At 48.2% G+C, this 21202-nt stretch overlaps 1 protein-coding gene across 1 annotated transcript; it reads right to left on the minus strand.

The window, feature by feature from the left end:
* Positions 1 to 1836: 1836 nt before the first annotated feature.
* On the minus strand, positions 1837 to 21013 carry ACTR1A (actin related protein 1A). The gene is made up of 11 exons (XM_081912322.1): positions 20870 to 21013; positions 18243 to 18307; positions 17708 to 17783; positions 16453 to 16578; positions 9126 to 9250; positions 8138 to 8354; positions 7305 to 7397; positions 5658 to 5832; positions 4877 to 4938; positions 4217 to 4257; positions 1837 to 3430 (listed from the first exon to the last, which is right to left on the minus strand). Exons 1-11 carry the CDS (start codon positions 20915 to 20917, stop codon positions 3328 to 3330), a joined length of 1131 nt encoding a protein of 376 aa, XP_081768448.1. The 5' UTR covers positions 20918 to 21013; the 3' UTR covers positions 1837 to 3327.
* Positions 21014 to 21202: the final 189 nt, after the last annotated feature.

Here is a 21202-nt window from a genome sequence, read left to right on the forward strand (position 1 = left end):
GACGACCCCTTTGGTATCTGTTCCACTGAAATCAACACTAAGACCTCCTCTCTGTGTTGGTCAAAACACCCCAACAAGATTTATGCAGCTGCCACCAAGTGAGCATGTGTCAAAGCAAAGAATCTGTTAGCAATCACATTCAGATCTACTTGCTTCTCAAGCTTCATCTCCCCGATAGCAAAAGCATGTTTGCTTGAACCCAGGCTGAAAACCCAAGCAGCTAAGTTGAATAGGAACTGCCAGAGAAGACCAGTTTCAAGGCCTCATTCAGGGATGCAACAAACCTTTACATTCGGGTGTAGCTTAGTAAAACAGGATCTGGACGCCATTCAAAACCATTAGCTGCTAGGCTCATTCTAGGAGAAATGTCATTTTACTCCAGTTGAAAAACCTACAGGGCTTGGTTCAATGAAGATGTATTAATACAACTGCTACTTTCTGAAGCAGGGAAGGAGAACCTTTGGCCCTCCAGATGTTACTGGACAGCTCTCTGTTTCCTTAATCCTTGGCCATGGTGGCTAGGCCTGATGGAAGGACAGCAACATCTGGAAGGCCACAGGTGCCCAGCCCTGGCCTTAAGAAGTAGGGGAGAGAGGGGTCTCCTGGCCATGCATGTTCCAAGTACCATGGCCATGCATGTCTTAAGAGGGACATCTGAGATGATAAAACCTATAGTAGATCATTCACTGTAATATTGTAATATGGCTCTGTGCTAGCTTTCAGTGGCTATGTCCTCACGTGCTGAAAAAATGTACATTGCCCCAGCATTTGCTGTCTGGGCAGTCTTGCCCGCTCCTGCTTGGGGAAGCTTCATGATATATCACCTATGGGCCATGGTACTTGGAACTAAAGAGAAGAGAATACTGCTGAGATCCTAATCAGGACCCACCAATGGCACTACTCTGCCCAAGCACATCCTCTTGGCAGGTGCAGGAGGGGAAATGCCCTTAAGTAGCATATGTCTGTCTTTGAAACACCAGCTACAACTTCTCTTGGGGATTATCCACACTTGCCTTTTGCTCCACTATTTCCAGGCACAGGTCTGCACTTCAAAAGCTCTGTGTCTGGCTGTTTGGGTTTTTGCCCTGTAGCTTTCCCTGCAGAAACCTGCTCTTTAGTGCTCAATTGGTGCAAACAAACTCAGGTTGCTAAAGAGCAGGTTTTCCCAGGGAAAGCACTGGTGGAAAAAGTAGAAGGGTGTCCTGGAAAGAATGGAGGAAAGGTAGATGTGGCCCAGCTCTTGCTTAGCTCAGATATACATCCACTTTCTTTCCAAGTGTAAGCCTGTTATCCTAATAGAGAAGCCTAAAACTTCCAATTCAGCTACTCTTCCTAAGGGCGCACCTGCTTTTAAAATTAGGAAGGGACTGAAGGACTAGGAAAGCTTATATTGTCACTGTTATCACCTCACATTTTTATTTGCAAGGTTTTTTAACACTGTGTGTGTGTGTGTGTGTGTGTGTGTGTGTGGCATAATACACAAAGTTTGCACTGCATTTTAACTACCTATCTATTGTGTAGGAGAGGTTATGAGATGTCCCCATCCCTTAGGCCAGACAACAACTGCAGCTTTGAGCACTGAAGGGGCTCGGGCTGCTCCTAACAAACTAAATGGCCTATTCTAATCCTCATGACATTTTCTGAGAAAGCTGATGAGTTGAAGGGCAAAACTGAAGTTTGCAGCTAAAGCACAAGGGGTCCACATTCAAAATCAAACAGGACAATATTTTGCCTCCACCTTGGATTTCTTGAGTCCCTGCACTCTCGCTTCCTATTGAAGTTTCTCTTCCAATTGTTGCCTACAGAGAGACAAAATGCTTGTTTCCTGCTGTCTCATTTTCTAACACTTAAGTGGCCAAGAATGTGAAATATTTGGTTTTCAGCAGCAGCATTAAAACAACAAAAATAACCCTTTACAATAAGAAGCACCAAATGTGTATATTTAAAAAAAAGAATAAAATTTTTGATTCAAAGCAGATGATTTTTCCATTCCATTTCTGTAGCAGTACTGAAGCAGTCAAAGGACTTAACAATTAACTCTGGGATGACAGCCTCCCTCTGGAGGCCTCTTACTCAACTCCTAGTGCTCTAACAGAGTTTGTTGTTTCATCCTGCGGTGCATTCATGGAAACAGCCACTCCAAAAGTAACAGGGTACTCTAAGGAGCAGGGATAGTTGCAGGACTGACTCAACGCTACTAAGCAAGTATGGTATTCCCAGTGCCGGTGCACATGTTAAAACAGGACGTGTAGTAGATAGTAGGACAGATAAAAATGGGGGAAACTAACGTTGGGCCCAGTTAGTAGATCAGTTACCACCAAAAGCTTTCAATAAATAAATTCTAAGAGCAATTACGGGGCTTCCCAGCAAGCATGGCTGAATAGCCCCTTTGTGCGGGGATTGTGACGTGGGCATAAAGCCTCGGCCTTTCGGAAAGAATGAACACTGTAAACCGTGAGAACACACAAGAGGCAGGGGAGGGGCTTGGCAGAAGGAAGAGAGAATGAGGCCACATTGCAGAGTGGCCCTGGGCACTTGGCCGCATGACAGACGACTGTCTCATCACCAGATGCCAATGCAAGGACTGTCAAGCGTAAAAAGGGAAGGGTGTTTCTGCTCTACACCATGCATTACAAACTAGTTCCTAAAATTAACTGCTCCAACCATCCTGTTGTGGTCCAGATTCTCACACACCATACTACAGATTCATTCTCTCTCTCTCTCTCACACACACACACACACACTGCCATAAATGGGTTTGTAACAGCTTGGAATGTGCTTATCCTCTTTTGTGTGCAAGAGAATTCTAAAGTAGAGGGGGGAGGCGATGAACTGGCCATCTAAAAAACGACTGCTGAGCAACTGAGAGGAACGGGATCGTAATCAGTTGCTGTGCTCAGAGTTCCATGACGGACCTTCAACGTGGCCCATGTTCTTCCACCAGTCATTGGGAGCCCTATGCACTGGCCGCTTTGCCGCACTCTCATTTTCATCCTGCTAAGTTGCTCAGTTCCACAGCCATACTTGCCATCTTCTGCGACACAATTGTACTCCCCTCCCCACCCCCAAAACAAAGTCTATGGGCCAGCCGAAAAGGGAACAGAGCTTGCCCACAGGTTCATTCCAATTTCTCACTTGCCACCTGCAAAACCAATCAAAAGTCAAGCCGAAACCCCAGCCTTCCCTTCCCTCGGGAAAGTCCAGGGCATGCTGGCACTCATCTACCCATACACATACACACCAGTGGGGAGCTCCTCAGACAATGACTCAGGAAAGTGAGCTGAGAACAGGGACGACGCTCCAAGGAGACCCCAGAATGCTGCCAGGCTAGAAGGTTTTTCGATGGATTGCCCGGGAACTATCTTCCTCATATTCTTTCTTCGAAACCCACATTTTCTTAAATGTGTCCAGTGAAGCCAAGATGGAGCCTCTGTGGGGAAGACCAGACAAGGAAGTCAGCTAGGCCTCAGCTGGCCATGTGGCTATTTTCCCTTTCTCTTGCACTTACTAGTATTCAAACTATCCTCTGGAGAACCGACGGGGTTGTTTTTTTTGGAGGTTTCTCAACGCTAATGCCAGAAGAGGTGGCCCTCCTACATCTTTTCATATCATGCGCACATGCAGGGGACATTCCAGGTGGCATTCGGTTCTCGAGGCCACCATGGATTCCTGGGTTGTGGGTGAATCAACTCACCACCCCACAACATGCCCCAAAATCTTGTTACAGAAGATATGTGGGAGTTCATCAAAAGACAAAGAAATTGGAAATGATTCCCCAAAGGTAGACACAGTAAAGAATGCTGTGCTGCTATAGCAGCAACAGCAACCTGCCCCATCCCTGTTAGGAGAACACCAGACTGCCCTGCTAGGGTATCTCTCCTCTTCTCTGCAGCATCCTCAAGTTGTGGTGCAGTTTCACCCTCCTCCAAAGGAGCCACCACATCACTCTACAACTATAGTAATTAGCTGTAGCTAATGGAAATGACTTTTAACTGGTTTTATTTTTGTCTCTTTCTATTAATGGTAACCCACCCTGGGACCATACGGTGAAGGGTGGGTAAGACATTCAATAATATTAAAAATGTAATCATCCACACCACACTGGATATGACTACAGGCCAGATTCTCCCTTTGCACTAGCTGCAAGTCACTTCTTCCTCCACCTGAATTAGTGAGAGCTTTCATAGTGCAGCAAGTGGACTGATGCTGTACGTACCCAATCCATGTGGAATATAATCTCTCTTGAGGAGCAGATATCTGAGAAATAAAAGAAAGGTGGAATTAGATGGAGCCAGTATTCTCCACAATCTAAGCTCACCAAGTTCTTCCCTAGCATATTATTGTCATCACTTCCCATCAGTCCCATCTATGCTCCATCCAACTGGTCTGCAGTCTAGGGTAGAGAGCCTCTCTGCAGCCTTTCAGGGTTGCATTTCGACTGCAGAAGCCACAGAGCAAGCCATGATATTTTGCATATGTCAAAATGGCCTTTGGCTCCCAAAAGCTTGCCACAATAAATATGCTGGTCTTTCAGGTATCACAGGACTCTGCCAGTTTTGTTGCAATAGACAGCTAAATTTCTGGAATGAGTGCTTTTGGAAGTGTCTGGGTATCTTTGAGTTAAAAACACAGAGAAGTGATTCCAATGCTCTCTCCATACCACTGCTCACATTACTGCAAATGGGCTGTGTGGAAAGACAAGCATGAGAAGAGGACCCTGCAGACGGCCATTAACAGAGGAACTGCTCACACTGAACAACTAATGCACCCACTAGATAGAGATGATCAAATCCCATCTTCCACAGAGACCCAGTTCTGCTGAGAATACCATGGGTTACCCTCAGAGCGGCAAAAGCCTAGAGAAAACACTACCTACCCTGATTTTGACATCCTTGGGGGCCAGTTTCTTCACTTCGCTCAGAAGCCTATCGCCAAAACCTGAACCAAAGACAAAAGTCAACTTCAGTTTCAAGGCAGCTGATTAAGATTCTGGCTTCTTTCCCCCGCAATCGATGGAGGCCCTGCATCCCCAAAGGGCTTGATTTCAGGACTTGGTAGTGATGGAGGAAATCTCCCCATCTTTTCACTTCTCTTTCTGCCTCCCACCCAGTTGGTAATGACAAGGAGCCTGCAGCCTCCACTATGGATGGTGCTGTGCTCCATTTCTTGCCCATACTCCTCACTAAAGAAAATATTTAAAAAGCTGGGGCATACTTCAGGCTTCCAGGTCTACAGAAACACTGACCTGGAAAGAGAACCAGAAAGTGGGGGATTGCTTACTATATGGCAAGGTGTTGTCAATCCACAAATCTCAGGTAAATGATGCAATGGAAGGAAGGAAACCAAGCAGGGCAGAATAATGATGTCCCTTTGGTATTATATAGAAGACATGAGGAGAAGCCATTGATACTATTTCCTCAGATACCCAGCTTGCATATAAAGCCCCTTCTCCTCCAAATGGGCTGAAACCAGCATCTTTCTGGAACTCTCCTTTCCCCATGGAAAGGAACCATAAGGAGTTCCTTCTGCCCATCCTCACTCCTGGGAAGATAATGTAAACCTTGCTAGCTTCAAGGAAGAAGGGACAGAAAGGAGTCTCAAGTTAAGCTCAAAGCACCGAGCATGTCCCCCAAAGGCAAAGAACCAACAGAAAGAACCTTTGAAGAGTGTTGAGCCTCCAGAGAGGACAATGTTGGAGAAGAGTGTCCGCCTCAAGTCCATATCCGACTTCTGAATGGCAAAAACCAGGACTTCGTGCAGCCCCTCGCACTCCTCCCCAATCAGATCTGGTCGGAACAACAACTCAGGGGCTCGGAATCGGGCAGGGCCAATCTGCAAACAGCACAAAAGAGAGAGTGGGCTTTTTAAAAAAAATTTTATTAATTTTTAGCATATAAAATTTTTAAGACATACCACACAAATTATTATACATATATCCTTATTTAGACTTCCTTCAGCATCTCTGATAGCCTTCCGTCTTGATTATTTCTCCTGCAATTCTTAACTTAATATTGCCTTTACATTTTCTAACAAATTGTTTCTTCCTTTCCATTTTTACAATATTTCTTAAATTACTCCTCACAGAGCTTCGAGAGAGTGGGCTTTCTTGTTCCTATATAAGTAGTCTTTATGTGCTGATAGTGAGAAATAATAGTAATAATAATAATAATAATAATAATAATAATAATAATAATAATTTATACCCTGCCCATCTGGCTGGGTTTCCCCTCCCACTCTTGGTGGCTCCCAACAGAATATTAATAATCATAGTAAAGCAATGAAACATTAAACACTAAAAACTGCCTTCAGATGTCTTCTAAAAGTCAGATAGGCGGGTGCCACTACTGAGAAGGCCCTCTGCCTGAAGTGATATACATGTAGAACCTCAGAGCCAAAGGTCATATACTCCAGCCTTTTTGAGCAGACAAACTCAAGGAAGCTCTCCCAGTGAAGAAAACATTCCTATCAAGTTGGCACCACCAATTACTAACATACGTATTTGTAGGGAAGTGAGCTGGTAAAAATTGTTACTGACTAGTAGCTTGTTTGCAGGGCTGGTCTATCAACTTAAAAAAACAAATATATTGGAGGAAGAGTCTGTTTTATCAAAGCCAAGTCTCAAACATTGTCATATTAGATTCCATCAAGTTAAGAAACAAGTTTTCCCCCAAGTTTAATCAAAAACAACAATGACCCAGCTAGCAAAGTAGATTTTTTCAGATATGATGCCTAGGAAATCAACAAGAAGGGAACTTAACGGACTATAAATAGACACCTTTGTTGAGTTTTAGAATAGACCACACCTGCAATCCATGTTAACAATCATAGACTCATAGAGCTGGAAGGGACTTTGAGGGTCATCTAGGAATCCTGCCCACCCACAGCTGTCCCTGGGTGGGCTCAAACCACCAACCTTCTGATTAACCGTCAGATGCACTGAGCCATTGCGCCACAGAAGGAACTTCCCCACAGTTAGCCAGGGGGATTCATTAAGCCTCACCAGTGTTCGCTGACACAGCAAATGAGGAGGAACAAAGCCACCAAAGGCAAGAAAACTAGAATGCTGGGTAGGGAGGGACACGCCAATATACTCTGCCTCAGGGTCCAATTATAACACTTGAAACACTTGGGCTGGAGCTTTTTCTTCCTCCAGAAATTTTCACAGGAAGACTTCCTATGTTGAACACCACAGGCCTAAAGGCAGACAACAGCCACAATTCCTAACCAGTCTGTTGATCTGTAGAATAATAACTGAGGCTTATTTAGCAACATCTGACTTCCAACAGGGCTGTCTCTGCACAAACCTCAATGGTGCTTCCATCTGGAAGGTAGTACTGAGCTTTCTCGGTTTCTAATGTCTCATCCTTCTGTGGGTTTATTGACAGGTAACAGGCCCGCTGTGGAAGAAAGACAAGCAGAGAGTGGTAGTCAGTCAAGCACATTTTTTAAAAAGACACACTAGACACAAACACTGGTGAGAATACTCACATTACTCTTGGCCCAGACACAATACATGAGATTGCTAACCAGAGGTCTCCCACAATATGCCAAGCATAGGACACACTGTTCTCAATGATGTCTAGTATGAAAGGGTTTGCACTATGTATATGTGTCAGCACATGGGCATGTTTGGAAGTCTTCCTAAAACGCTACCACTTCAGAAAGTGGTGGCGGGGAGAAGTCATGCTTGAAAGCTTCCCCTTTTTGTAGGTTTTAAAAAGACTTCTCTGTCCATCGAAAGCTAGCAAGGATTATGTTCATTTTTTTGGATGTGCTAGTTTGTAGAAAGTTTCTGGCATGAAGGAGCGTTCGAACTTGTTACGTTCTGAAGAGAGACAGCCCCAGAAGGGATGTATCATGTCATTTTTCTGAACACAGATTGGTCTTCCCTTTCTGTCTGAGAGATGGACCTAGTGCTAAGGGAAGGTGCCGTTGAAGAGCAGGGAAAATGCAGTTCTGCACTGGAGCTCAAAGTTCAGCTTCAGGAGGCATCTGCAGCTGCAGCAGCCCTCTCTTCCCAAGTCTTCCTGAAATCTTGACACAGACCCTGCCGGATACGGTGAGATACACCAGGTGTGGCACCCCATCCCATTCTACAGCGCTCAGTTCCCGCAGAAGACTAAGGGCACCCAGGCACCTCTTTGATGGTTTTGACGATTTCAAATTCAGATGACGTGTGGAAGTCGTAGCCTTCCTTCCGCAGATAAAGGCGAAGGAAACGAGAGACATCACGGCCAGCTATGTCAATCCGCATAATGGAATGGGGCATGGCAAAGCCTTCATAAATAGGAACCGCGTGGGTGACCCCATCCCCAGAGTCCAACACCACTCCCGTAGTTCGCCCTGTCGCATAACTGCAGAAAGGAAATATGTTTCAGAACACACACACAAAACAGAATTTGCGGAAGTCAACGTTAACTAATGGGGCTCCCCAACGCCATTTCCTAAGGTCATTGTTACTCCAGGACAACTTAATTTATTCTGACTTCTCTAGAACTAAGGAGCTATCTTTAAAAACGAAAACATACTGATGGTGATACTTCATTGGCTCAGACAACAAAGGGAGAAAGTTTATACTATGCAGATACGCTCTGAAAAAGTGATAGGCTGGAGAACAAAACTAGAATTGACACAGAATACGAACAATGGTGATAAATTCTAACACAAAGAGACACCTGAGCATTCGTTTAGTCAAGAAGCCAGCATTTCTCGACGTAATCTTTGACAAGATCAAGGATGCAATCCTGTGCACACTTAGCTGAGAGTAAGCCCTTCTGAACACAATGCGGCCCACTGCTGAGTAAAAATGCACACGATTACACAAGCTAGTCACCCCGGCCAGCCCGCTTTCTTAAGGGAAAACAGACCCCATGCAAACCCATGTTTTGCATTGCAAAAAAATTGTTTCTCCTCCAAAGAATGTAAGAATAGCCTGCTGGATCAGGCCAATGGCCCATCCAGCATCCCATAATCGCAGTGGCCAACCAGATTCCTGTGGGAAACCAGGGAACAGAGCATTAACGGAAGAGGTGGAGCATAGCCATCCTGGCTAGTAGCCATTAACAGCCCTCTCTTCCACGAAAGAGAGTTCCAGGAAAGCAAAAGGGGTGGGGGAAAGTACTTACAGGCTAAGCACAGCTTGCATGGAGATGAACAGGGCTGGCACATTAAAGGTTTCAAAGAAAACTTCAGCTGCTCTTTCACGGTTCTTGCGTGGGTTCAGGGGAGCCTCCGTCAGGAGTACGGGATGCTGGTGGTTGGGGACACAAAAGATTTGGCTGGGTAGGGATCATATGGATGTTTCCAGGTCTCCCAAAGCAATGAACAGGCAACCCCAAGACTTTATTCGGCAGTGGAAGAATTTGTCACCAGTTGCAATAGGTTGAAAGAAGGGAAATTTTGCCAGGTTCACAATGGTCTTGAAGAAGTTGTCATTCTAGAGGTTTTTGCCCTACCCCTTGTAACATGCTCCAGAGTGCTTCGTGTGAAAGGGGACTAACAGTCAAGCAAAAACATTTGAAATGCAGAGTGGGCACGAGGAAAAACAACCCAAGTTGAAGCAAACGGCCAGGCAAATGCTCTTCTCCATTTTGATTCAATGAACTTTGCCTTATTTCATTTTAATTCTTTTCTGTGGTTATTTACGACCCATTCACCCAACATTCAATAGCTTACAAAGCTATTTTTAAGAATTCAGTGAAATCACATTACATCAAACATATCTTAAAACCCTGTAAACTTGACATCCCTAATATATATATATTTACTGGTAAATACTTGAGTTAGTGAATACAGGGAGCTGTATGCAGGATAGTTATTGTCAGGGTTTCTGGGAGAGAGGAGGAGATGACAGAGGAGACGGAGAGCGAGTGGGAGGAGGGGCAGAAGGATGAGGAAGAAGATGACGGAATTCTGAGGGAATCCACGAGTCTGAGCAGCGAGTCAGAGGATTCTCAAAAGGGGGTTACCTTAATCAAGCAAAAGGGAGGAGAAGGGAGAAGCGGAGAGGAGCCCAGTGGAAGACAGACGCAGCAAGAGGCGTCTCAGCCGGAACGGAGTAAAGGGGGTGGAGTCGTCAGCCTCTCGGAGGGAGCAGGATTAGGAGAGAACAGAGAAAGGGGGTTGGAGCAAGGTGTTCAGCCGGAAAGGGTGGAGAGCAGAACAAGGGGTGGTGTAGCGGTCCAAAGAAAGGTCAGCAGCAACGTACGCGCGCCAAGTTCAAACGTAGAGGCGCGCGGAAGTGGAGAGAGCTCAGGGGAGGAGCCCGGCCCTAAAGCCAGAAGGAGGGGGGAAGAGGCGGCAGAGGATTCAGCCTCAGGCGAGTCACGGAGAGAGGGAACCCAGGGGGGCAGGAAGACCCTGCGGAAAAGAAAGGAGAGGAAGAGGTGGTCTAGAGCCAGGCTATTAAGTTGGTGTGGAAGAGGGGAGGAGTCAGAGGGGACTTCAGCGGTCTAACGTGACAGACGTACGGCCACGATGCTGAACTGTACGAGAAGCAGAAATCTTCAATAAACTTTTCCTGTAAATAAACTGCAACGGAGTGAGGTCTCTTGTGAGCTGGGACCCGTCCTGGGTGGCCGTGACAGTAAGTCCCCTCTCAGAAAGCAAAAAATTTTTTTTGCGAAGCTCACGAACGGGAGCAGCCATGAGCGCTGAGGAGCAGCTGGTTGCACTGCGGGATCAGGTTACCGCTCTCACATCGGCAGTCATTGCTTCGCAGAAGAAGAATGACGACTTGGAGAAGACGTGCCAGGATTTGCAGGCAAGGTGGGAACACGCGGACAGGGCGGGGGCCCCAGGTTCCAGAGCGGAGGGCATTGCGCTTGGACGGAGGGGGGGTGCCCTGGTTCCGCATTTTAATGGCAACTTGCAAGACTATCCCAATTTCAGAGCGGACGTCGTATATGCACTGCATTTACTCCGTCACGATTTTAAAGATGAGGAGGAGAAAGTGGGGTTCATTGTTTCGCACCTGCATGGGGAGGCCAGGGCTTGGCTACGCAATCTGTGGCGCGAAGATGGACCGGCCCGTCGCAATTCAACTGCGTTCATCAAAGCGATGGATTCTTGTTTTCAATCCTCTGTGGATGTGGACATTGCGCGCCGTCAAATGCACGGGCTGAGGCAGGGGAAAGCGACTGTGCGCCAATACCACTCTACATTTTTTGCATTGCTCACCGCCTTAGATTGGCCAAAGGACAGTAAGCCGGTCAGAGATCTTTTTTGGGAGGGATTGAGCCCCCCCATCAAGGATGAGATCGCTAGGGGGGACAGACCCCAGACCCAAGAAGACGTGGTGCAACGGGCTTTAGCTATTGGAATTCGACATGAGGGACGTCCGTGGCACGAGGAGGACGGGCCCCAAGCGCGTGCGCAAGCGAGGACTCTCCCTTTTGTGCACAGGGATTTCAGCCGTGCGCACCCCTCGCCAATGGGGAAGGACAGCGAGGAGCCAATGGAGATTGGTGGTGCTAGGGCTCAGAAGCCATCCCAGAGCCCTGTCCCTGGTGCAGCCAAAGCGAAGCCTCCTAGAGGAACCAGGAAGTGTTACATCTGTGACAGTGCGCACCATATGGCGAAAGAGTGCCCCCAGAGGCTCCAGAAGCACACTGCAGCACTGGCAACTGTAACAGCAGAGGTGCAACCAGGGGAGCAGCTTCAGGGAAACGACAGTGCCTGGCTGGAAGCAGAGCTACTGGGGCTCAGCCAGGCGGATCTGTAGACAAGCCCCCAGCATCACTGCAGAGCGTGGACCCTTTGCCTCCCAGACCGGCAGTTCTGCTCACAGCAACACTCCAGTTGCCTGATGGGAGACTCCTCGAGGTTCCAATAACGATCGATTCGGGAAGCAACGCCGACTTCGTGGGACTGCAGTTCGTTAAGCAGCACAACATGGCGCTCCTGCCTGCAACGACGCCTCTAAACGTGGTCACGGTAGACGGCAGGAAGTTGCTGGGGGGGCAAGTGGTGCAGCAAACCCCTCCCATGATGATGCAGATTGGCAACCATCGAGAACTTATTAGTTTCAATGTCACCCACTTATCGGACACGCCCATCGTGTTAGGCATGAGTTGGCTGGAGAGGCACAGTCCCGCGGTTGCGTGGTACCAGCGGCAGATCACCTTTTGTTCATCGTATTGTGCTCAGCATTGCTTTCAGACCGATCAGGGAGGAGAAGCCGAGCAGCAGTTGCATCTGGGTATGGTGCAAACAGTGCCTCACAAGTACCAGGACTTCTTGGAGGTTTTCTGTGAGAAGGAAGCTGACAAGTTGCCGCCTCACAGACCTTACGACTGCGCGATTGATTTAGTGCCAGGGGCGCAACTGCCTGCTGCCAAGCTGTACTCCATGTCGGAAGACGAGATGCAAGAGCTTCGGGAGTTCATAGACCATAACCTCAAGCGAGGTTTCATCCAGGAATCTAAAGCAGCGGGTGGCAGCCCTGTGTTCTTTGTGAAGAAGAAAAACACGCCCCAAAAAAGGCTTATAGTGGATTACAGGTTCATAAACAGCTTGACTAAGCCCAAAGCTTTCCCCATGCCCAAGATTGACGACCTTTTAGCGACCGTCAGGAGGGGCAAGATTTTCACCAAGCTGGACCTACGTGGAGCTTACAATCTCATCCGCATCCGGAAAGGAGATGAGTGGAAGACCGCCATGTTCACCCCTCTGGGCACATACGAATACAGAGTCATGCCTTTCGGTCTCCAAAATGGCAGCCACGTTTTTCAAGCATTTATGCACCACGTGCTAGCAGGTCTCCTCTACAAGAAGTGTGTCTGCTTTCTCGACGATATCCTGATTTTCTCGGAATCGCCGGAGGATCACGATAAGGACGTGAGGGAGGTCCTGCAGAGGCTGAAGGACCACAGGTTGTACGCCAAGTTGGAAAAATGCCAGTTTGATGTCAGAGAGGTTGATTTCCTTGGCTACAAGTTGTCCGACGAGGGACTGGCCATGGACAGGGCTAAGGTTCAAGCGCTGTTGGACTGGAAAAGCCCTCGAAATCGGAAAGAGGTCCAGAGGTTCATCGGCTTTGCCAATTTTTACCGCAAGTTTATTAAAGGTTTTGCGAACGCGACGGCGGCTATCACTGACACCCTCAGTTCCAAGAAGAAGAAGTTCGTCTGGACCGAACAAGCGGAGCGGTCCTTCCGGACGCTTAAAGGTCTTTTCGCCTCCGAAGAGCAGCTGCTCCACGTGAATCCCGGCAGACCCATGCGGGTAGAGACCGATGCGTCAGACAGAGCGGTTGGGGCCGTTCTTTTGCAAGAGGATTCACAAGGCAACTGGAGACCGGGTGCGTTCTACTCCCGGAAGCTCAGCAAGACGGAGCGCAATTATACCATATGGGACAGGGAGTTGTTGGCCATTCATGCAGCTTTCAAAGCGTGGCGACACTTCTTAATAGGAGCCAAGCACACGGTGCAAGTCCGCACGGATCACAAGAACTTAGAGTATTGGCGGACGGCTAAGTTACAGACCCAGCGACACATGCGCTGGGCGGAGTTCTTTGCGGATTTCGACTTCAAAATAGAATACATCCCAGGAGACTCCAATGTTATTGCAGACGCGCTGTCCCGAAAGCCGCAATACTTGGAGGAAGCAGCTCCAATCGCAGCAAAGCACATTTTCGCACCGCAGGCGTGGACGTGCGCTACCATCGCAGTCGACCTGGACGCGGTGCGACGCGCGTTGCAAAGGGATCAGTTTGCACAGTCCAAGATGGAGGAGCTACGCGGAGGGTCGCGAGACAACGATGAGTTCCAATTGCAAGATGGACTTTTGACTCGTAAGGGTGCCCTTTACGTGCCCACCGACGATCTTCGAGCCAAGGTTCTGCAACAATTGCATGACGCCCCGAGTGCAGGCCATTTCGGCAAAGAGAAGACGATGGAGTTGGTGGCTAGAGACTTTTGGTGGCCCCAGATGAGAGGAGAGGTGGCGGACTACGTCGCCAGGTGTGATATCTGCCAGAGGTCCAAACCAGTGCACCAGAAGCAGGCGGGATTGCTAGAACCGCTGGAGACACCGCAGCAACCGTGGGAGAGGGTAGCGTTGGACTTTGTTACGGACCTGCCCAGCTCCAGAGGTAAGACGGCGGTGTTAGTGGTGGTGGACTTGTTCACCAAGATGGCGCATTTCATCCCTTGTGCCAAGGTGGCGACGGCAGAACAGACCGCAAAGCTCTTCATCGATCACGTCTTCAGAGTGCATGGACTTCCGCAGTCCGTCTTGTCCGACAGGGGGCGCCAGTTTGTTTCCACTTTCTGGCGAAAGCTTCTGGGCATCTTGCACGTCAAAATCAACCTGACATCGGCGAGACATCCACAAACCAACGGTCAAGCGGAGAGGGTCAACGCGATCATGCAGCAGTACCTGCGGTGCTACGCCAACCAGCGACCTGCGGCGTGGGTGGACTATCTGCCGATGGCTGAATTCGCCTACAACAACACGAAACACGCATCCACCGGGGTGACGCCTTTCTTCGCGAACAATGGCCGTCATCCCAGAACCTTCCCGAGATTTGCGGCACCAGGAGGGGGGGGGCCTCAAGATGCCGACCAGTTTGCAGCGGAGTTGCAAGAGGTGCACGAGGAGCTGCGGAGACATTTGGAGCTGGCAAAACAGGCGTATAAGGTGCAGGCCGATAAGCACAGGAGGGCGGGAGAGGACATCCAGATTGGGGACTGGGTGTGGTTAGCAGCCCACGCGATGCCGGCCAGGTCATTGGCCAAGAAGAAGTTAGGACACAGGCAGCTAGGGCCATATCAAGTTGAGGCTAAGATCAATCCGGTGGCTTTTCGTCTAGCCCTTCCGGAGGGTTCCAGGGTGCACCCGGTCTTTCATAGGTCGGTGCTCACTCCCTACAAAACCCCACACAGGTTTCAAGAGTCAGGAGCACTCCCAGAGCCACGTAGGAGGGCGCCTGAGGGGGGGGAATCGCCAAGACCAGAACCTCTTAACGAGGTCACAGAGATACTGGACTCGAGATGGGGGGAGGAGGGAGTTGAATATTTTCTAGCCAGGGAAGGCACTCCGGCCTCTGCCAATAGCTGGGTGCCGGGTTACGCGTTGGACGAACCCCTGTTGAAGGAGGAGTTCCATGCACTTTTTCCGCACAAGCCCATGCCCGAGGAGTATTTTGATGATTGGCTTTTCACGCCCACTTTGTCAGACAGCACGTTCGAGGGTTTCTCCTCACCCGAGGGCCATACGCCCGAAACAAGCCCGACCAGGGATCCGAGACTGGGGGGGGAGGAGACAGGCCCTTGTTGGTGGGTGGATCAGCCAAGGGAGGCATGGAGTCAGAGATGGATGGTAGGTCCTTGGCAGGCAGCGCCAGGAGAAGCAGTGATGGAGGAAGAGACTGTAATGTCTGTGGGTGGGGAACCCGAGTTCGAACACACATATACGGAGATGACAGAGGAGAACGTTGAAGTGGACAACTTGTATCCTGAACCGACCCCGGAAGAACCACGTTTTCCTCAACCTGCACCCGGCGAGCGGGAGGGGGGAAGGGGGGGCTTCGAGGGGGGGATGGATGTCAGGGTTTCTGGGAGAGAGGAGGAGATGACAGAGGAGACGGAGAGCGAGTGGGAGGAGGGGCAGAAGGATGAGGAAGAAGATGACGGAATTCTGAGGGAATCCACGAGTCTGAGCAGCGAGTCAGAGGATTCTCAAAAGGGGGTTACCTTAATCAAGCAAAAGGGAGGAGAAGGGAGAAGCGGAGAGGAGCCCAGTGGAAGACAGACGCAGCAAGAGGCGTCTCAGCCGGAACGGAGTAAAGGGGGTGGAGTCGTCAGCCTCTCGGAGGGAGCAGGATTAGGAGAGAACAGAGAAAGGGGGTTGGAGCAAGGTGTTCAGCCGGAAAGGGTGGAGAGCAGAACAAGGGGTGGTGTAGCGGTCGAAAGAAAGGTCAGCAGCAACGTACGCGCGCCAAGTTCAAACGTAGAGGCGCGCGGAAGTGGAGAGAGCTCAGGGGAGGAGCCCGGCCCTAAAGCCAGAAGGAGGGGGGAAGAGGCGGCAGAGGATTCAGCCTCAGGCGAGTCACGGAGAGAGGGAACCCAGGGGGGCAGGAAGACCCTGCGGAAAAGAAAGGAGAGGAAGAGGTGGTCTAGAGCCAGGCTATTAAGTTGGTGTGGAAGAGGGGAGGAGTCAGAGGGGACTTCAGCGGTCTAACGTGACAGACGTACGGCCACGATGCTGAACTGTACGAGAAGCAGAAATCTTCAATAAACTTTTCCTGTAAATAAACTGCAACGGAGTGAGGTCTCTTGTGAGCTGGGACCCGTCCTGGGTGGCCGTGACAGTTATGATGTGGATAGATGATAAAGAATGGAAAATCCAAGTACAGAAAGCAGTAAGGGTGCAAAGCACTTCTACCAAACCAGATATGGGAGGCTTTCTTTGTTTGGCCACTTGGGGCTTGTGGATATAGAGTTAGCTCACCTCTTCAGAGAAGGTCTGGAGCTGGTCTTTTGAGTACACGTATTGCCAAATGCGTTCCATGTCATTCCAGTCCTTCACTATGCCGTGCTCCATAGGGTAGCGGATGGAAAGAAGGCCTCTGTGCTCCTGGGCAAAGCAAAAGCAAAAAACAAAACAAGGTACTTAGTCAGTCAGAGGAAGGTCAGAGGAATCACCCGCTGTGTCCATCACAGAGACTTTGTAGCTCATTTCTTAATGGAGCTACTTTCCAGGAACCCCACTGAGCAGCACCATTTTAATAATAATAATAATAATAATAATAATAATAATAATAATAATAATAATAATAATTGCACACCTCTTGTGCAGGAGGGAATGCAGTCATACCTTGGGTTGAAATAGATTTGGAATAAGTATTTTCGGGTTGCACGCTGCAGCGACCCAGAAGTAATGGAGCGCATTACTTCGAGGTTTTGCCGCTTGCGCATGCGCAGGCACTCAAAATGACATCACGCACATGCGCAGAAGCAGTGAATTGCGACCCTCGCACACGCAGATTCGCTTCTGGATGTGAACAGGGCTTCGGAACAGAGCCCATTCGCATCCAGAGGTACCACTGTATGTTATTGACAGTATGGAAGCAATGTTAATGAGAATCTCTATTCTTCTATTTAGAAACAAGGAGACAAATATGAAGATGGCTACTGTAGCCACTGTCCTTCCTTCATTCTGAATGTTCACAGTTCAAATTCAGGAACCATGGAAGAGTCAGGTGGTGACAGGTCACATGTTAGACTGATCAGGAACTTTGTCCTGAAATCAGCTCTTCTCCATTAGTGCATTCACTTTTCACTGATTTGATCAGGTCTGGACTTTGGCAAGCAGAGATATTCAGTCAGGGTCAGGGATGGCTTGAGTTGTAGTCCAACAACATCCAGAGGGCCACAGGTTCCCCAGTCCACAGCAGCTACTGGGCCTGAATTGTAAATTATACTGGCAACAGAAATGATGCAGGATACACATCAGAGGTGCCCTATTGCTTAACAAACATGTGCACATGTTATGCAAGCTCTGTTATGCATAAACAAGGCCTTCAGACTCCAAGATATTTCTAATGTGACCTGGTATTCTGGGCAAAATGTCCCAATCCTGAACTTGTTATCAGAAGAACCATAAGACTGGCAAGTGATGGTAAGCTTGAACCAAAGAGAGGGGACAGGTTTTCCCTTTCAGGTGCCTTACCCAAGGACAGAGGAGCACAATACAGCTGCCTTACCTCTGCTTTTGGTCCAATGAAAATGTCACCTTCCAAAGCTCCAGCCATAACCCGAACATGCTTTGGTCTGCCCACGCTGTAAGACATAGTGGAAAAAATAATCTCACAACACAAGGAATAGATTGAACAGTACCATTTATTCCTCAGTTTACTGCTGAGAGAGCATCTTAGAACCACTGATTAAGAAGTAGTACTTGAACAGCCTTGGGAGATGTGTCATATGCAAATCTCAGTACAGAAATAATATAGTTATGAGTTGAGGACTTAGGGTCGGTTTGGAAAAGAATATTCAAGGATACAAAACCCACAAGCAGCTATTACAGAGAATCTCAAAGCCCTTAGTATTAAGGAATTCTCTGCTCCACCACACCCCTGTATTAGGCCAGTCAGGGCAGATCTGAGAAGCTTGTGGTTTCAAGTCCCAGAGCCAGGGTAGAACCCAAGACCTACTCTTCTCCACAATGGGCACTGCACTTGATATGGAATTCATGGAGTCTCAATAATATAATCCAGAATTGTGCACCAAGCTACTTACTAGTTTGGAAAGCAGTACTTGGGTATCTGATCACCTGCAAAGCCAGCTTTAATCATGCCAGAGCCCTGTGGAGCAGAAAAGAATTGAAGACAATTATAGAAAAACAGCCCATTATTGTAAGGTGCTTCAGTTCCTGTAATATTTCTGGTAAAAATAAACTGAACAGTGCATCAGCCTAAATGTAGCACAAGTGATTTATCTGTAACCATCCCAATCTGTGCAAACAATGGCAAAACACCCCAGAAATTCCATGATAGTACTGTAAATGTGTTTGGAATGTCCATGTTGTAAGTGACCACCAGAGGGAGCAAATCCTATTTCCACTCTTCTCCTCCAGTCCAGTCAAGTTGCAGAGTGCATTCAAGAAACAGAAATAATGCAGCAGATAAAACCAGATGTATGACTTATACACTGAAGCCAAAGATCCTATGTCCTAGTAACGTAACAGAATACAGAATCATTGCACGTATCTGGGCAACTTCTGCTTTTGCAAGTCCCTTGGAAAAACAGCATGCAAAGTACTTCAGAAAATGTAGATCAGAGATGCAGAACCAGTGGCTCTCCAGATGTTGCCCAATTACAACTCCCATCCTCCCTGACCACTGGATATGCTGGCCGGGACTGATGGGAATTGGAGTCCAGGAGCAGTGAGAAGACCAGAGATTCCTCATTCCAGATGGAAATGTACAGAACAGTCTTAATTCAGTTCATGTTTCTTGCATGCAAGTAGACCAGTACGTCCATTCTGTCCTAGATCCATTCAATTTTTAAGGCAAAATTCTAAATAAATCTGCACACCTTTCAATTTAAAAATAAATAAATTATGGGGCAGTTACAAGATCGTCTAAAGGTATCCCTTGCTTATTTACTTTTAAAAAACCATTTCTGCTTGCTCCAATGGTTAAAAAAGAAAAGAGCCAGAGAAGCCCTTGGACCATCCTATTGTTGTTTTTAAGTTAAATGGGAGTAAATTATCCTTGCAAACTAATCCACATGTCTGTGTTATGATCATGATCCATCAAATGGGTGGGAAGGTTTTGGTGGAGTGAACAAAAATCCTTTTCCATCCCTAAACCTTCCATAGATTAAATTTCCTGATTTCTGAACAGTTTTAATTTACTGCTCTTCTGTCCCTCAATAGCATTAGCAGCACAGTATCCTTAAGAGATTCCTCAGCATGGTGGTGGTGTTTTTTTTGTGGGGAAAATACTAAGCTTACAAGCCAAATGATCTTTTATTTAATATATCACACTCTCTGCCCCTGAGGTGGTATGTGCAAAGTACCCCAAAAATCTCCATCCAGGCACTGACTAAGACTACATGTGCTTAGCTTCAGCAAAGTTGCTGTGTCATGTGCCTTCTGATGATGCCCTCATCTATTAGCTATTTAAATATTTAGGAGACACTGGATACAGGAGAGAAATAATGTGAGTTTTAACAAGCTACCTAGCACGCACCTCTACAAAGTCTATTAATGCAGAACATTAGTAAGAAAGGATTCCATTTCCAGAGATTTCAGAGGAAGCTTTATATACATATTTAAATTGGCAGATTAAGCCCTCATACTAGCAAACAGGCAATGAAAGTGCAGAAAAATTCACTGCACTGCCCAAGGCCAAACAGAATGAAGAAAAAGCACTGGGTGTGTGGGTGGGTGATACAAGCTCATGCTTCTAAATGAGAAGCGTAAAGGTCAGCAGAGGCAGCGTGATTAAGGAGAATAAAGGGAATCTTACTCATTTTGGTATTTTATTATTTCATAAAATTTACCCACCACATGACAGTAAAAAACAACAACCCTTTGCTGAAGAGTCAGCCTGTTTTATCACCCCTGCCAGACCTTTAGAGTTATTGTTTGAATAAAGGCCCAGGAGAAAGGTGTCGAAGGAATATGTAACCGGGTTTTTTCCAAGGCATTTTGGGAAGCACTGTTCTTAATACAGAACACATCATGTTGGAACTAGAGGCAGCATCTAACACTGGTTTCCACCTGCAGAAATGCCTGCTGGGAAGAATGGACACTGGCTTCCAGAGGAAAGCAGGACCCACAACCGAGGCATCGCAGGAGGCTACACTCTTAAGAACATCACCAGACCACATACTCATTTCTCCACCACTAACCAATCATAACAAACCAGGCGAAATTTAAGGGTCAAGAAGACCAACTAGCACAGTCTAATCTCCAATAATAGCCAATGAACTTCAAAAAGGCGGGACAAGCTGGGGTCCTGAAGGCTTGAGTGGGTAAACCCAAGCGAGTAGCAACGTAAGGAGCCAATCAGAGGACGAAGAAGCCCCAAGGGCGTGCACTACCCCTTAATTAAGGCTCTGTTGTTCTTCGCAATGCACCGCCCAGCGACTGACTGGCAGAGGAAGCAGCCAATGGGAACCCGGGCTGGGTCATCGAAAGGGAGACAAGAAGGACCAGCTTCGGGAAGCAGGTGATGGTGCACGAAGGACCCGGTGGAAAGGAAGGGGGAGCCTCCTGGGAAGAGGAGGGGGCGCCGAAGGGCCTCCAGGGGGGAGTCCAAAGCCCCGGCAGCCCGCAGGGATCGCGGCAGAACTCCCCCGCCCCCACCTCCTCAGGGGGCCACAGCACAGAGGGGCCCAGTCAGGGCCGGACTCACGTTATCAATCACCACCGGCTGGTTCGCGATCACATCGTAGGACTCCATGGCGAGCGCCCGCGCGCCGCCGCCGCCTCAGTCAATGCCAAAGCAAAGCGACAGCGCAGTCGACAAAGCGCATGCTCGGGACGCGAAGCGAAGCATGCTGGGAAACCGAGTTTCTTGTCGAGGGAAAGGAAAGCCCTCCTCCAGTTGGCTCGCCCGGGGTTTCAGGGAGAGATAGAAAGGGTAGAGGGGACCATCGCGCTGCTCGAACGTGTCGTTTCGTGTTTCCGATAAGAAATCAAATACTGTATAATACATGGCCTTGGGGCGGAAGTGAGAAATCAAAGC

This window comes from Podarcis melisellensis (assembly GCF_964234715.1).
Source record: "Podarcis melisellensis genome assembly, chromosome: 5".
Classification (NCBI taxonomy): domain Eukaryota; kingdom Metazoa; phylum Chordata; class Lepidosauria; order Squamata; family Lacertidae; genus Podarcis; species Podarcis melisellensis.

Excerpts from the sequence above, each read along its gene's own strand:
- ACTR1A (XM_081912322.1), bottom strand. The coding sequence starts at position 20,917 with ATGGAGTCCTACGATGTGATCGCGAACCAGCCGGTGGTGATTGATAAC. Across the intron at positions 18,308-20,869 it reads AGCCGGTGGTGATTGATAAC|GGCTCTGGCATGATTAAAGC; the intron begins GTGAGTCCGGCC and ends TCTGCTCCACAG. Across the intron at positions 16,579-17,707 it reads TCATTGGACCAAAAGCAGAG|GAGCACAGAGGCCTTCTTTC; the intron begins GTAAGGCAGCTG and ends TGCTTTGCCCAG.